Raw genomic sequence first — 14,958 nt, 5'->3', positions numbered from 1 at the left:
CTCCCGAGCGTGCGGTGTCTACACCGCCCTCACCCCGTCTCCTGAGCGTGCGGTGTCTACACCGTCCTCAGTGTCTACACCCCACCCCGTCTCCTGAGCATGTGGTGTCTACACCGCCCCCACCCCGTCTCCCGAGCGTGCGGTGTCTACACCGCCCCCACCCCGTCTCCCAAGCGTGCGGTGTCTACACCGCCCCCACCCCGTCTCCCGAGCGTGCGGTGTCTACACCGCCCCCACCCCGTCTCCCGAGCGTGCGGTGTCTACACCGCCCTCACCCCGTCTCCCGAGCGTGCGGTGTCTACACCGCCCCCACCCCGTCTCCCGAGCGTGCGGTGTCTACACCGCCCTCACCGCGTCTCCCGAGCGTGCGGTGTCTACACAGCCCTCACCGCGTCTCCTGAGCGTGCGGTGTCTACACAGCCCTCACCGCGTCTCCTGAGCGTGCGGTGTCTACAGTTTCCTCACCCCGTCTCCTGAGCGTGCGCTGTCTCTAGTGTCCTCAGTCCCATCTCCTGAGCATGCGGTGTCTACAGTGTCCTCACCCCGTCTCCTGAGCATGCGGTGTCTACAGTGTCCTCACCCCGTCTCCTGAGCGTGTGGTGTCTACACTGCCCCCACCCCGTCTCCTGAGCGTGCGGTGTCTACACTGCCCCCACCCCGTCTCCCGAGCGTGCGGTGTCTACACAGCCCTCACCCGTCTCCTGAGCGTGCGGTGTCTACAGTGTCCTCACCCCGTCTCCTGAGCGTGCGGTGTCTACACTGCCCTCACCCCGTCTCCTGAGCGTGCGGTGTCTACACTGTCCTCACCCCGTCTCCTGAGCGTGCGGTGTCTACAGTGTCCTCACCCCGTCTCCTGAGCGTGCGGTGTCTACACCGCCCTCACCACGTCTCCTGAGCGTGCGGTGTCTACACAGCCCTCACCCCGTCTCCTGAGCGTGTGGTGTCTACACAGCCCTCACCCGTCTCCTGAGCGTGCGGTGTCTACAGTGTCCTCACCCCGTCTCCTGAGCGTGCGGTGTCTACACCGTCCTCACCCCGTCTCCTGAGCGTGCGGTGTCTACACCGTCCTCACCCTGTCTCCTGAGCGTGCGGTGTCTACACCGGCCTCACCGTGTCTCCTGAGCGTGTGGTGTCTACAGTGTCCTCACCCTGTCTCCTGAGCGTGTGGTGTCTACACTGCCCTCACCACGTCTCCTGAGCGTGCAGTGTCTACACTGCCCTCACCACGTCTCCTGAGCATGCGGTGTCTACAGTGTACTCACCCCATGTCCTGAGTGTGCGGTGTCTACACCGTCCTCACCCCCCCCCGAGTGTGCAGCATCTACGGCACCCACCCCCCCAGGACACACTGCTGATAGCAATCTCTCCCGGTCATGTAGTCCAGGGTGGGGCCTCCAAGACAGTGAAACCTCCTTCCAGGGACACTCCACGCTACCCCCGACAGTGCTGACCATGGGCTGGAAGAGCTCCGTGACCCCACGGTCCCCTGGAGCGGGGACTGCCCCCAGCTCAGCTGCCTGTCAGGATGGACACACTCCCTCTGGGTCTCACTTTTGCCCTCTCTTTGCCCAGCCTTGTGTTCACTCCTCAAGCCAGGACCGAGGAGACAACAGAGATACAGCTTGCGCCGGCCCCAGCTGGGGGTTGCTGCCTGTCCAGGAAGCCCCACAGCCAGCCCCAACCTGGTCATGCGTGTGAGGATGGGCCTTGGCAGACCTGGGTTTCTGAGCAGGTGCCCTTGCTCCCCAGGCCTCCGTGTCCCCTCCTGGGAAAGGGACAGAGCTTTGTGAGGATCTAGGGGAGGGTAATGCAGCTTGGGAGCCTTAGCTTGGCCAGAGAGCAGCCTGGAGGCCGATATCCAGGCACCTCCAGGGTCCACACACCCCAGGGCCTCCCCCAAGAACTGCATCTCCTGCGGGATGTGGTGGGGACAGTGGGGTCCTGGCTGTCTGGGCTTCAGGAACAACGGAACCGGGTACCCTCCCCCAAGCCCCATCCTTAGCGTCTGGAGGCTGAGAGTGGGCCCGAGACCTTGTACATTCTTTAGAGTGGAGCCTGTGGAACCTCTGCTTGGGAGCTGAGGCCTCTGGCCAGGCTCAGACTCTTGGGGAGCATGTCTGGGGAGAAGCTCCTGAGACCAGGAGAGGGATAAGGTCAGGCGGCCACAGTGGTCCTGGAATTTGAGATCCCTGAGGAGGGTCATGATGAAGGGTGCTGTCCATGGACACTTGTGTGAGTGGAGGAGGCACATGTGAGGTCCCTGCTGCCGGTACACGTTCCCCAGACCTGCTCACTCAACAGCAGAGATACATTCTTTTACCTTCTGGATGCAGGACGTCCACGATGCGGGGTGGGTGGGGCTGGCTCTTCCAGGTGCCAGGAAGCTCTGCTCCTCGCCTCTCCTGGCTAGGTTTTCCTGGTGCCCTGGGCCTGCCTGCAGAAGCCCCCCTCAACATCTTGCTCTCACCCTCACGTGGCACCCTCCCGGTGTGTCCCCAGCCATGCGTTCCTCTGCCTTTCTCTGATAGGAAGGCTGGCTGTTGGGTTTAGGGTCCACACCAAATCCCAGGTGATGTTATATTGAGATCCATAACTTAGAAACCTCTGCAGAGGCCATTTTACCAAGTCAGGTCACATTCCTGAGCCTCGGGCATCGGGACACAAATCTTTCAGGGACCACCCTTCCATCCATGCATCTTCCAGCTGTGATGTGGGGCCCCCTTGGCATCCCCGTGGCCTCCAGAGCTGCTCTGTGAGCCCCAGGGAGCCCCACCATTCCCCTGGAGTGACAGCAGGTCCTGCAGACCAGGCAGAGGGAAGCCTCTGCTGGGGGGGTCCCCCAGGGCCCCTGCCAGGCTCTCACCTGCACTGCCTCAACATGGAGGGTGCCCAGCAGTGGGTGGCTCTGAGCATGGGGGCAAGAGGAAGAAGGGCAGTGAGAACTGGAGGAGACAAGGTGTCCCTGTGGGGTGGCCCCCCTCAGGATCCTTCCAGGCAGACAGTGGGGCTGTGTGACCAGCGTGGGAATCAAGGGTAGATGAGGGGCCTCCTTCACTGGGGTGGGGCCCAGCAGCAGGAACTCCCCCAGCATTTAAAGGAGAAGCATCCAGGACCCTTCACCAGGACCTGGACTGCTCTGTGCCCCGACAGGATGGGATGGCTGCATACCTGCTGCCCTGTCCTCCACCTGCATCCAGCCAGCAGGCCATTTCTCCCACGCTTCACCCTCCACCCTAGCCCAGGAGGCCCAGGCTCAGGATCTGTGGAGACTGGGTGGATAGAGGGAGTCCTGGGGGTCAGGCAGGGCCCTGTGGAGCTGGCTGGGGCTCTGTTCAGACAGACAGGGTCTCTGGACCTGGGCTTCTGCCAGGCGGGCTCCCTGGGGCAGGTTGGTGGGGTGGGGGCAGGAGGCGGGGGCCGAGCAGGACTGTGCTTCCCCTTTCCAGGGCTCACACACAGCACCTGTGGAGCCAGCGGCTGGTGGGAGAGGTGTTCCTGCCGCCTCTGCAGGTGAAGACTCGGGGGTCCTTGTCAGAGGCTGCGTGGTCGGTGGGATTGGCGCCAGGGAGGCCATGTGATTCCTACTTAGTGACGCTGTCCTGCCAGGTGGGTACTCAGACACAGGTCCTGAGTGCCATGTGGAGACCTTGGCATGGGAGTCCTGAGTGCCACATTGAGGCCTGGGCATGGGAGTCCTGAGCACCACTGGAGGCCTGGGCATGGGAGTCCTGAGTGCCACATTGAGGCCTGGGCATGGGAGTCCTGAGCGCCACATTGAGGCCTGGGCGTGGGAGTCCTGAGCGCCACGTGGTGGCATGGGAGTCCTGAGTGCCATGTGGAGACCTTGGCATGGGAGTCCTGAGCACCATGTGGAGGCCTGGGCATGGGAGTCCTGAGTGCCACATTGAGGCCTGGGCATGGGAGTCCTGAGCACCACTGGAGGCCTGGGCGTGGGAGTCCTGAGCACCACTGGAGGCCTGGGCGTGGGAGTCCTGAGTGCCACGTGGTGGCATGGGAGTCCTGAGTGCCATGTGGAGACCTTGGCATGGGAGTCCTGAGCGCCACATTGAGGCCTGGGCGTGGGAGTCCTGAGCGCCACGTGGAGGCCTGGGCTTGGGAGTCCTGAGCGCCATATGGAGGCCTGGGCATGGGAGTCCTGAGCGCCATGTGGAGGCCTGGGCGTGGGAGTCCTGAGCGCCACGTGGTGGTGGCCTGGGCTTGGGGGTCCTGAGCGCCACGTGGTGGTGGCCTGGGTGTGGGGGTCCTGAGCGCCACCCTGAGGCCTGGGCGTGAGAAGCCCAGCATTTTCATTGTCCTGCTCTGCATGGTGGGTCAGTCCCGGTGGGTGCAGCACTTGGAGTCCCTGCTCCCTGGGGTCGTCCATCCAAGCCACCCGGCAGGTGGTTGTGGCTCAAGGCCTCTCAGGAGGCTCTGGTGAAGGCGGCACCTAGGGCTACCTGGGCTGGAAGGGCTTCCTGTGGGGGCGGGGTTCCTGCAGGCTGTGTAGGGGGGCCTCAGATCCTCTGCACATGGATGTCCTGCAGGGCACTGCCTCAAGATGTGGCCACCGGGCTCCCCAGAGCCCAAGAGGAAGCTGTGGTGTCCTTGTGGTCTGGTCTTTGAAACACATACCCTTCCCTTGCCTTGCTTCCTTTGTGCACAGACGAGCCACAACACAGTGTGAGATGGGACACAGGCTGTGGCTTCCAGGGGGTAGGTCGCTGAGGTCTGCGGAGGCTGTTGTGGGCAGAGTGTTTCATGGTCATCTGGGGCATGGGGTGACTAAGGGGACAGAGAGAGCAAGGATGAGGAGCAGAGGCAGCTGGGCTGGGGACACACCTGTCCCTTTGCCCTCAGTTGGCCTGGTGTGGGCCCTGGGGAGATGGGGAAGCCGTTTCCTCCTGGCTGGGGTATTGGCTGCCTGGCTCTCTCTGGCCGCCCTCCAAGGCCTGCACCTTGGCTCATGTGGACAGCCAGGCCAGGAGATGGGGCCACTCAGCAGCATCTGGCATTGCTTCTGGTTTTTCCAAAGAGCCGCGTTGTGCTGCTTCCCTTCCTCATGGAGAGCCCGCTGGAGGCTGCCCCGTTCTGTCCCCCAGAAGAGGGGCCTGCTCTGCACACTCCCATGAGTTGTGGCCCGGCCACGGGGATTCGGCACTCCAGGAAATGGGTCACCGCTGGCTGTGGCCGTCTGGGGAGCTGGGCCACGTGGGGCCCTGTCTCAGGATGAGGCCCACTTGGTCCCCTCACCGTGGGGTGGAGACAATGACGGGGCAGGTTGTGGCCTGTGCTGCTCTCTGGAAGCCTGCTTTGTGGGGTGGGAGCAGGGCAGGCCTGTCCAGTGACCCCACCCCTCAGGGCATTTCCTCCTTACCGCCTGGGCCCAGGGGCTGCTGGAGGCAGGTTCTTCACCTGCAGGGGACACGTTCAGCACCAAGGACAGCAGCCCATTCCCCACGTGCGGCAGCTCTCATGCTCCTTTCCCACCTGCATCCTGTCCACTGGCCTTGGGGTAGATGAGCTGTCCCTGTCCTTTCTGTTGGATCTCACCCCACTTCTGGGTGAGGGTGGGCAGCAGACACCCAACGGGGCCCAAGGTGGCCCTCCAGGCTGTGGCACTGGTGTGCATGGTGGAGATGGTAGGAGGTGTGGGCAGGGGAGGGTGAGGACACTGAGCTTCCCGGGTATACCTTCCTCCCCCAACCGCCAGTGCCTCAGGCAGAAGGCCGCTCTCATCTTGGCTAACCTGGGACTTGGGTCAGGGTCTGCTCTCGGATGCCAGGTGCAGGATGGTCCCAGAGCTCCCTTTGACTCTCCCGGCTGGCTCTGGAGCTCCTGGGGATGTGTTAATGTGCCAGTCCGCTCCCTGAGGCCCAGCACTCTCCTGGCATACCTGGGCCTTCCCTAGGATGCCCTGTGGTTCCATGGTGCCCGGCCCTTCCATGCAGTGGGCACAGGGAGAGCTGACATCCTTGGGCACCCACCAGCAAACCCTCCCACAGAAATGAGGCCTGATGTGAGCTGCTGGCCCCCGCTGCTCTGTGCCACCACCCGTCCCTCACTGCTCTGCACCGCCGCCCCCCCGCAGGGCCCTGTGCAGTGATCTGTGGCACTGCACGCTTTTCCTCTCGCCGCTGAGCCTCTGTGTATGTAAAGACAGTAATTAGAGATGGAATCTCAATTGGAAAATAAACCACAGCACGTTGCGGGGTGGATGATGAAGGCTGGCCCTGGGCTTCTCCATGGCAGCCTCCCACTCTGCACCCTCCAGGCTGTGGCCCAGTCAGGAGGGCCTCTCACAGCACACTCCCCACTCCCTGCATCCAGGAAGTGGGAAAACGGCTCATAACCCAAATATTCTGCTCATAATCCCGAAGCTGGGGGGACCAGGATGCAGAGGGTGGCATTGCTGCCTAGGGCCCCAGGGAAGCTTTACTTTGGAGGGACATCTCCATGCTGGGCTTTGAGAGATGTATAGGAGTCTTCAGGGTACAGTAGTGGGGAAAGGATTTTCTGGGCATAGGGGCAGCAAGTGAAAGAAGATGGAGGCAGGAGTGGCCAGAGCTCCAGGACACAGCTGGGGACGGCCCTCCTGCGCCAGGACACAGCTGGGGACGGGCCTCCTGCGCCAGGACACAGCTGGGGACGGGCCTCCTGCGCCAGGACACAGCTGGGGACGGGCCTCCTGCGCCAGGACACAGCTGGGGACGGCCCTCCTGCGCCAGGACACAGCTGGGGACGGGCCTCCTGCGCCAGGACACAGCTGGGGACGGCCCCCCTGCGCTAGGACACAGCTGGGGATGGCTCTCCTGTGCCCCAGCCTGCTGTGTCCTGGCTGCCTTTACCTGAGCCCTGAGGCGTCTGAGCACCAGCAGGAGGCTCTTGGTGGCTGTGACTCCTCTGTGCCTCTGTCGCCATCCAAGAGACCTCCAGCCACCTGCAGCCCCCAGGCTCCAGATGCAAGGAAGTGGGCGGGCTCTGTGGGTGCGCCAGGCCCAACCCCAGTGGCTCCATCCCCGCCGGAACCTCCTCTTGGAAGGTGGGGGCTTGTCAGGAACACGCTGTTCCACATGGCCCCCTGTTCTCCTGGCCCTTCTGAGCCACATATGCTGGCAGCAGATGGAACCACTGTATCCTCGTCTGTGCATGCTGGTGGAGGGGCCCTACTCAGAACAGCAGCTGGGGCAAGGCCAGTGCTCCTGATGGGTGGTGGGGCCAGCAGCGCCCTTTCAGTATCGGCTTCTGGGAAGTTGGCCCAGGTGGCTGTCAGGCCCCTCTCCATTTTCAGTCCCCTTTCTTTCCTTTTCTGGAAGCAGGATGGTGCTCTCCACACATCTTTTGGCTCCTGTCATTCACGGATGTGTCTGTACAGGCTGACACTGTGCCTGCATATCTGTATGTGTGCATGAGGGTGTGTGTACACTGGGGTGTGTGTGTGCATGAGAGGGTAGGCGTGCACTATGGGTATGTGTGTGTACACTGGTATGTATGTGTGTAATTGCAGGTGTACATGCACTGAGGTGTGTACTGTGTGCACATGGTGTTACTGGATGTGCACCAGGTGTGTGCACGGGGTGTGTGTGTACAGGGTGTGGGCGTGTGCACATGGGTGGGTGCATTGGGTATGTGCACAGGGTGTAGGCATGCATGTATGCACGGGTGGGTGCATTGGGTATGTGCACAGGGTGTAGGCGTGCATGTGTACATGGTTGTGTGCACAGGGTTTAGGTGTGTGTACAGGGTGTAGGCCTGTGTGGTGTGCATGGGGTGTGTGCACAGGGTGTAGGCATATGTGTATGGGTGTGTGCACTGGGTATGTGTGCACAGGGTGTAGGCATGCATGTGTGCACGGGTATGTGAATGGGTGTGCCCAGGGTGTAGACGTGCCTGTGTACATGGGTGTGTGCATGGGTATGTGCGCAGTGTAGGCGTTTGTGTGCACGGGTGTGTGCATGGGGTGTGTGCACAGGGTGTAGGTGTGCCTGTGTGCATGGGTATGTGTGCACAGGGTGTAGGCATGCCTGTGTGCATGGGTGTGTGCATGGGGTGTGTGCAAAGGGTGTAGGCATGTGTGTATGGTGTGCATGGGGTGTGTGCACAGGGTATAGGCATGTGTGTATGGGTGTGTGCACTGGGTATGTGTGCCCAGGGTGTAGGCATGCCTGTGTACACGGGTGTGTGCATGAGTATGTGTGCACAGGGTGTAGGCGTGCCTGTGTACATGGGTGTGTGCATGGGTATGTGCACAGTGTAGGCATGCATGTGTGCATGGATGTGTGCATGGGTGTGTGGACAGGGTGTAGGTATACCTGTGTACACGGGTGTGTGAATGGGTATGTATGCACAGGGTGATCTGTGTACACAGGTGTGTGTACAGGGTGTAGCCCTGTGTGTGTGCATGGTGTGTGTGTGCGGGTGCATGCACTGTGTGTGCATGTATGTACACGGGGTGTCTCGCTGTGTGTGCATGTGCACATGGGCATGTGTGTGCACGAGTGTACTCTGGTGTGTGTGTGCATGCATAGAGGTGTGCACACCCCTCAGTGTGTGCACAGCGCGTGCCCCTGCACTGGGACCTCCTGCTCTGTAACCAGCATCCTCTGCGCTCAACAGTGAGCGTCTTCTGCGGTCTGATCGGGTGTCATCATATAACAGCTGCCAGTGCCCTTGGTGGCTGTGCCCTGATGACTTCACTCGCCTCCGTGTGGGGCCACCAGGACCACCCACAGGCCTCGTTATTCACCTGGGAATGTGATCCCGGTGCCCTTGGGGGCTTTGACCACAGCCTCCCTCCCACTTCACCCCCAGCTCTCATTACATTCTGGGGCAGAGCCCTTCCTCCTTTGGGGTCTCCTGGCCCCAAAAGGACATAGGTGCTTCTGAGGGTGCCTCACGCTGGGTGTTTCTGGGTCATCCCTTCTTTGGGAGTTTCTGTCCTGACCTCTGGCTGCATCCTCCCAGGGTTTGGTCCTGGGGGGTTTTAGGAGCTCCATGGCCTTGGGGCCAGAGGCTTCTGGCAGGGGCCACACCTTAGCCATGCAGCCATGTTTGGGGGACTTTGAGCTCTTGCTCCTTTCTGTGTAGGGGGTTCCCGGGGTGCAGGCCAGCCTTGTGCCTGGGGAGGAGTGCACCACAGGAGCCTCCAGCCACCCTGAATTATGGATGAAGGGTGCTATGCCCTCCCGAGTGCTCCCCTGGCTGAGTGAATCACAGGCCTCTTGCCAGATCAAAGGCTGCCAGGGAGAGGCAGCCCCTCCTCCATGAGCAGCCACTGCCCTGCCAGGCCCCTCCCAGCCCAGGCACTGGGCTCTCCTCCCCACCCAGCCTCTGTCTGTGCCCAGCCTGCAGCTCCCCCTGCCTCTGGGGAAGCCCACGTCTTCTGGCAAGGTCCTGGGTCCCCCGGCTGGACTGGGCTCACCCAGATCCAGGCTGCCTGGCCCTTCCCCCCAGCTCTGAGACAAGAAGAGGGGGGTCCACCCCGTCTGGAGAGCAGGTGGGCAGCCCAGGTGGTTGGTGCTGGAGGAGGCGGGGCTCCTGCATCCAAATCTGGAGCCACAGAGGCAGAGGTGGTATCAGACTCTCATGGGGTGGCTGATGACACAGGGCAGTGCACGGAAGGATGGTGTCCCCTAAAGCCCAGTGGGAACACCAGCCAGGCTCTGGGTGTCTGGGCGCTCCCAGGAAGAGGGGTACCCTGTGGTAACCTGAGCCCCACATGGTTCCAACATGACCCAGCATGGAGTAGGCCGGTGGGTACACCTGGGACCGTTGGTGGGAGGCAGTGGGAGGCGGCCTGGGTTGTGGGCGCCTGAGGGTGTCTCCAGTGTCAAGGTCCCAATTCCGGCCTGGGGGTGGGCTCAGGGGTGTGGCCTGGCTGTCCTGGGCAGGGGCAGGTACGTGGCTATGAAAAGGGGAGAGAAGAAAGGGAGAGTGGGCTGAGGGGGCAGGGGATCAGGACCATGTGCCAGCTGAGGCACATTTCCAGAGCACCCTGCCTGCCTTTTAGGTGGGTCTGGGAAGGAGAGGGCTGAAGGGCTGTGGAGGTCTGGGGCAGTGCTGCCTGGGGAGTGGCCTGGGGCCCATCCTGCTGTTCTGGGGTGAGCACAGGGCCAGCTTGGGAGCAGAGCAGCATCTCGGCAGAGGGCTGCGAAGTGGGGGGATCTCAGCAGAGGGCTGCGGGGGGCGGGTCTCAGCAGAGGGCTGCGGGGGGGGGGATCTCAGCAGAGGGCTGCGGGGCGGTCTCGGGGTGGGGGTGTGCGGGGGATGAGCTTCCTGGGCCAGGCTGGGGCCTCGAGGGCGCTCTGGCTCCTGGCGGACAGTGGTTAGAGCCAGAGAGGGGCTCCAGGTGCCCTGGGACGGGGAGAGGGCAAGTGGGGCCACGGAGAGCTGAGAAGCCCAAAGGGCCAGCATGGAGGGAAGACACAGCCTTGTGGGGTAGCGTGACACCAGCATGGAGCTGTCCTGGACGGCAACCCAGGCGGGCAGGGGCCCAGTCCAGCCCTGAAGAGGGTGGGGCCCCTGCTGACCAGGGCTCGGGAGGAGGCCCCCCAACCCGCACAGTCCGGGTGGGTCTGAGTGGCGGCTGCTTCTCTCCTGCAGGCCTGGTGAAGCTGGGGGTTCACTGTGTCACCTGCCAGAAGGTGGCCATCAAGATCGTCAACCGTGAGAAGCTCAGCGAGTCTGTGCTGATGAAGGTGAGCAGGGCCCTGGGGGGAAGGCAGGGCCAGTTGTGCTTAGGTCGGGGAATAGCACAGGGGCTGGGACTCAGCCTTGTGGGGACCTGCAGGCTTCTGGTGGCAGAGCCTCGGTGTCCTCAGTTAGAACTGAGAGGGGGCCCCTGCCTCAGAGCAGCCTGTCCCGTGCTGGGCAGGGCCCATCTTGGCAGAGGGGAGCCCCGCCTTCCTCCTCCCCTGGGGCCTGGCCTCCATGCGGTGGTGTCTGGCCACTGTGGGGACCAGGCAGGCCACCCTGGGTGGAGGACTCCTGGCCTCTGACCCTCCTCTCAGTGGGGAGGGCGCTGCCCCGGCTGCAGGGAAGCCTGACCCTGGGTGTAGAGGCAGAGGCTGTGGCTCCCAAGTGTCACGCATGGTGGGACCTGGGCATCCAGTGTGGGGCCCTCCAGGGCCCAGTGGACCAGTGGAGCCTCCCGTCCCACCTATCCCTGCATTGGCTCCTTTGAGGGGAGGGCTGGGGCTGGGGCTGGGGCTGAGGAGGGAGAGGGCCCTGTGCTGGTGGGAGGAGCCCAGGGGGTGGAGATGCCTAGGGACCCTTATTTACACTAGGAGTCTCCACAGCTGCTGGGGGCGTGGAGGAATTAACCAGACTGCACTGGGGAGGCCAGGGGACCCCAGGGGGAGGTGGCAGCAGCACCAAGGGCTGCCTGGATGGAGCTGGCAGGCTCCGACCCTGCCTTGGAGGAGAAACCGAGGCCTTGGGAGTGACAGGCCAGGACCCTGTCTGGTAGAGGGAGACCCAGTGCAGAGCGGGGCTGGGGAGAGCCCCATGCTGAATTTGGGAGGTGCCTGTGAGCCCTGAGTGGAGGAAGGAGGGCCTGGAGATGCCGAGGAGGAGAGGTGGGCCTGACACCTGCAGGCGCTGTGCACAGATGCCCGCCTGGAAGGGAAGGGCTTGGGACAGGCTGGCTAACTCACCAGGGCTGGGACCCCATCACAAGACTGGCCCCAGCTCCAAAGCCTTGTCTACCCTGGCTCCTGAGTGCTGGGTGCTCCAGGCTGTTGCCTTGGCTGGCCCCCATACTGCCACGGCCACTCCTCTGTGCTGGGCAGGGTCCCAAGTGGCCTTGACCAGGCTGGCACGTCTGAAGGAGGAGACCCTGCCCTCACCTCGGAGCAGGACTGGGTGTCCTGAGTCAGGTACCCTCAGGGGTCACTTCTCCCCCTCCCTGGGGCCCTGGGACATTGCTATCCTCCCCACTTGAGGACATTGCCAGCCGGGAGCCTGCCCACGGCTGGCACACCCACTCCACACCCCACGCACAGGACACCCACCCCCACCTCGTGCCAGTCCTGAGCCCACAGAGGCCTGTCCAGTCCCCCGCTGCGAGGCCTCCACTGTGAGGAAGGACGGAGCGTGGGCGCAGTCTGCCCGGAAGGGCCTCCACTCGACTCTGGCTGGGAGCCTGGGAGGCCTCCTCCCCTGCAGCTCCAGACCCCATTCCTGAGGCTGGGCTCACACCGAGGGCAGTGCCGAGTCCCAGGCTGCCTGCCTTGGCAGAGTTGAGAGGGGCCCTCCCGCTCCAGGGGCCCCCAGCCCCCAAGCTGGCATCAGCATGGGGCCTGGGCTACCTCCACCAGGGCCCCATGGCCCTCTGCCCTCTCCACCAGCCAGGCCCCAGCTGAGCAGCGTCCCCCCGGCTAGCACCAAAGGCAGTATCTGTGGGGAATGATGGGCGCCACAGCCCTGTGAGCGTGACATGCTCTGGTCTCTGCTGTGCAGGTGGAGCGAGAGATTGCGATCCTGAAGCTCATTGAGCACCCCCACGTCCTAAAGCTGCACGACGTTTATGAAAACAAAAAATATTTGTAGGTATTGCTGGGTCTGGAGAGCTGGGGTGGCGGAGGTGGGGCTGTTGCTGTAGGGCGGGCTGGGCCAGGGAGACAGGCAGCCTGGTGGGCAGCCGGGGCTTAGGGAGTGCAGGGACTGGAGGCCAGGGGCGCCAACGACACCCCATCAGCCCCGGCCCCGCCAGCACCCACACCTGACTGGGGAGGGTCTCGGCCAGCTGCCTTGTGCTTCTTTACCAGACCAGACGCCTGCCCTGTGGGGGACTTGCTGGTGAGCCTGAGGCCAGCAAGGGGGACAGAGCCTTCTGGGGGGGTGGGGATCGGGGTTTCAGGTCAAGGGACAGGAGCACCTGGACCTCCCCACAAGGCCACACCGAGCCTCCTGGCCTCTGCCCAGGGCTCCTCCAACCCACTGAGACACACTCCCATCCCAAGGCCCCCCCATGAGGCACAGCCTCCAGGTTCCCGCCCTGGCTGGACTCTAGCTGCCAAGTGTGGCTGACCCCGTCACCCCACAGCCGCCGAGGCCAGCAGAAATCCCCTCCCTGTGCCAGGCGTGCCTGTGTGTGAACCTCATGCCGTACACCCAGCTCAGCCAGCTCCTGGAGTGGGTGCAGCAGTCACTCACAGGACGGGCTCCTGGTGGGCTCTCATGGGGCTTCCCAGCAGCAAGGGGCGGCTGCTGAGGGCTGTCTGGCCTTGAGCCCCATCTGACTGTCGCTGGTCCCAGGACAGCGCCCTGACTACCAGGTGGCCCCAGCCAGGCATCTCTGGGGCATCAGGCACTGTGGGAGCAGGGGACATGCAGGGCTGGACTGAGGGGTGAGCTGCCCTTGGGTGAGGGGTGAGCTGAGGGCTGAGCGGGCTGAGGGGTGAGGGAGCTGAGGGTGAGGGTGCTGAGGGTGAGAGGGCTGAGGGTGAGGGGGCTGAGGGGTGAGAGGGCTGAGGGTGAGAGGGCTGAGGGGTGGGTGGGCTGAGGGTGAGGGGGCTGAGGGGTGAGAGGGCTGAGGGTGAGAGGGCTGAGGGTGAGGGGGCTGAGGGGTGAGAGGGCTGAGGGTGAGAGGGCTGAGGGTGAGGGGGCTGAGGGGTGAGAGGGCTGAGGGTGAGAGGGCTGAGGGGTGAGAGGGCTGAGGGTGAGAGGGCTGAGGGGTGAGAGGGCTGAGGGTGAGAGGGCTGAGGGGTGGGTGGGCTGAGGGTGAGGGGGCTGAGGGGTGAGAGGGCTGAGGGTGAGAGGGCTGAGGGGTGAGAGGGCTGAGGGTGAGAGGGCTGAGGGGTGAGAGGGCTGAGGGTGAGGGGGCTGAGGGGTAGGAGGGCTGAGGGTGAGAGGGCTGAGGGTGAGAGGGCTGAGGGTGAGGGGGCTGAGGGTGAGGGGGCTGAGGGGTGAGGGGGCTGAGGGGTGAGAGGGCTGAGGGTGAGAGGGCTGAGGGTGAGAGGGCTGAGGGGTGAGAGGGCTGAGGGGTGAGAGGGCTGAGGGTGAGGGGGCTGAGGGTGAGGGGGCTGAGGGGTGAGAGGGCTGAGGGTGAGAGGGCTGAGGGGTGAGAGGGCTGAGGGTGAGAGGGCTGAGGGGTGAGAGGGCTGAGGGGTGAGGGGGCTGAGGGGTGAGAGGGCTGAGGGGTGAGAGGGCTGAGGGTGAGAGGGCTGAGGGTGAGGGGGCTGAGGGTGAGGGGGCTGAGGGTGAGAGGGCTGAGGGTGAGAGGGCTGAGGGTGAGGGGGCTGAGGGTGAGGGGGCTGAGGGTGAGGGGGCTGAGGGGTGAGAGGGCTGAGGGTGAGGGGGCTGAGGGTGAGGGGGCTGAGGGTGAGGGGGCTGAGGGTGAGGGGGCTGAGGGGTGAGAGGGCTGAGGGGTGAGAGGGCTGAGGGTGAGAGGGCTGAGGGTGAGGGGGCTGAGGGTGAGGGGGCTGAGGGTGAGGGGGCTGAGGGGTGAGAGGGCTGAGGGTGAGAGGGCTGAGGGGTGGGAGGGCTGAGGGGTGAGAGGGCTGAGGGGTGAGAGGGCTGAGGGTGAGAGGGCTGAGGGTGAGGGGGCTGAGGGTGAGGGGGCTGAGGGTGAGGGGGCTGAGGGTGAGGGGGCTGAGGGTGAGAGGGCTGAAGGGTCAGAAGGCTGAGGGTGAGGGGGCTGAGGGTGAGAGGGCTGAGGGTGAGAGGGCTGAGGGGTGAGGAGGCTGAGGGTGAGAGGGCTGAGGGTGAGAGGGCTGAGGGGTGAGAAGGCTGAGGGTGAGAGGGCTGAGGGGTGGGTGGGCTGAGGGTGAGGGGGCTGAGGGTGAGAGGGCTGAGGGGTGAGAGGGCTGAGGGGTGAGAAGGCTGAGGGGTGGGAGGGCTGAGGGTGAGGGGGCTAAGGGGCTGAGGGTGAGGGGGCTGAGGGGTGAGAGGGCTGAGGGGTGAGAGGGCTGAGGGTGAGGGGGCTGAGGGTGAGAGGGCTGAGGGGTGAGAGGGCTGAGG

The 14,958-nt window shown here is 64.0% G+C and overlaps 1 protein-coding gene across 25 annotated transcripts in view; it reads left to right on the top strand.

Annotated features, from left to right (window-relative positions):
- Window positions 1-14,958, top strand: part of BRSK2 (BR serine/threonine kinase 2) — a 69,725-nt gene that overhangs the window by 29,056 nt on the left and 25,711 nt on the right. For 16 of the 25 annotated variants that reach the window (XR_004730828.3, XR_013523622.1, XR_013523621.1 and 13 more), the window contains exons 2-3: window positions 10,600-10,694; window positions 12,457-12,542. Coding sequence is in view for 16 of the 25 variants with exons in the window: in XM_035263817.3 (XP_035119708.1) it covers window positions 10,600-10,694; window positions 12,457-12,542 (181 nt within the window). In the remaining 9 variants the exon portion in view is untranslated. Of the gene's footprint in view, window positions 1-10,599; window positions 10,695-12,456; window positions 12,547-14,958 lie in introns of those variants that run through there. The other 9 variants (XR_013523625.1, XR_013523626.1, XR_013523624.1 and 6 more) reach the window with 1 other exon arrangement.

This window comes from Callithrix jacchus, chromosome 10 (assembly GCF_049354715.1).
Source record: "Callithrix jacchus isolate 240 chromosome 10, calJac240_pri, whole genome shotgun sequence".
NCBI classification, from domain to species: Eukaryota; Metazoa; Chordata; class Mammalia; order Primates; family Cebidae; genus Callithrix; species Callithrix jacchus.
This window is presented reverse-complemented; position numbering and strand designations above follow the sequence as displayed.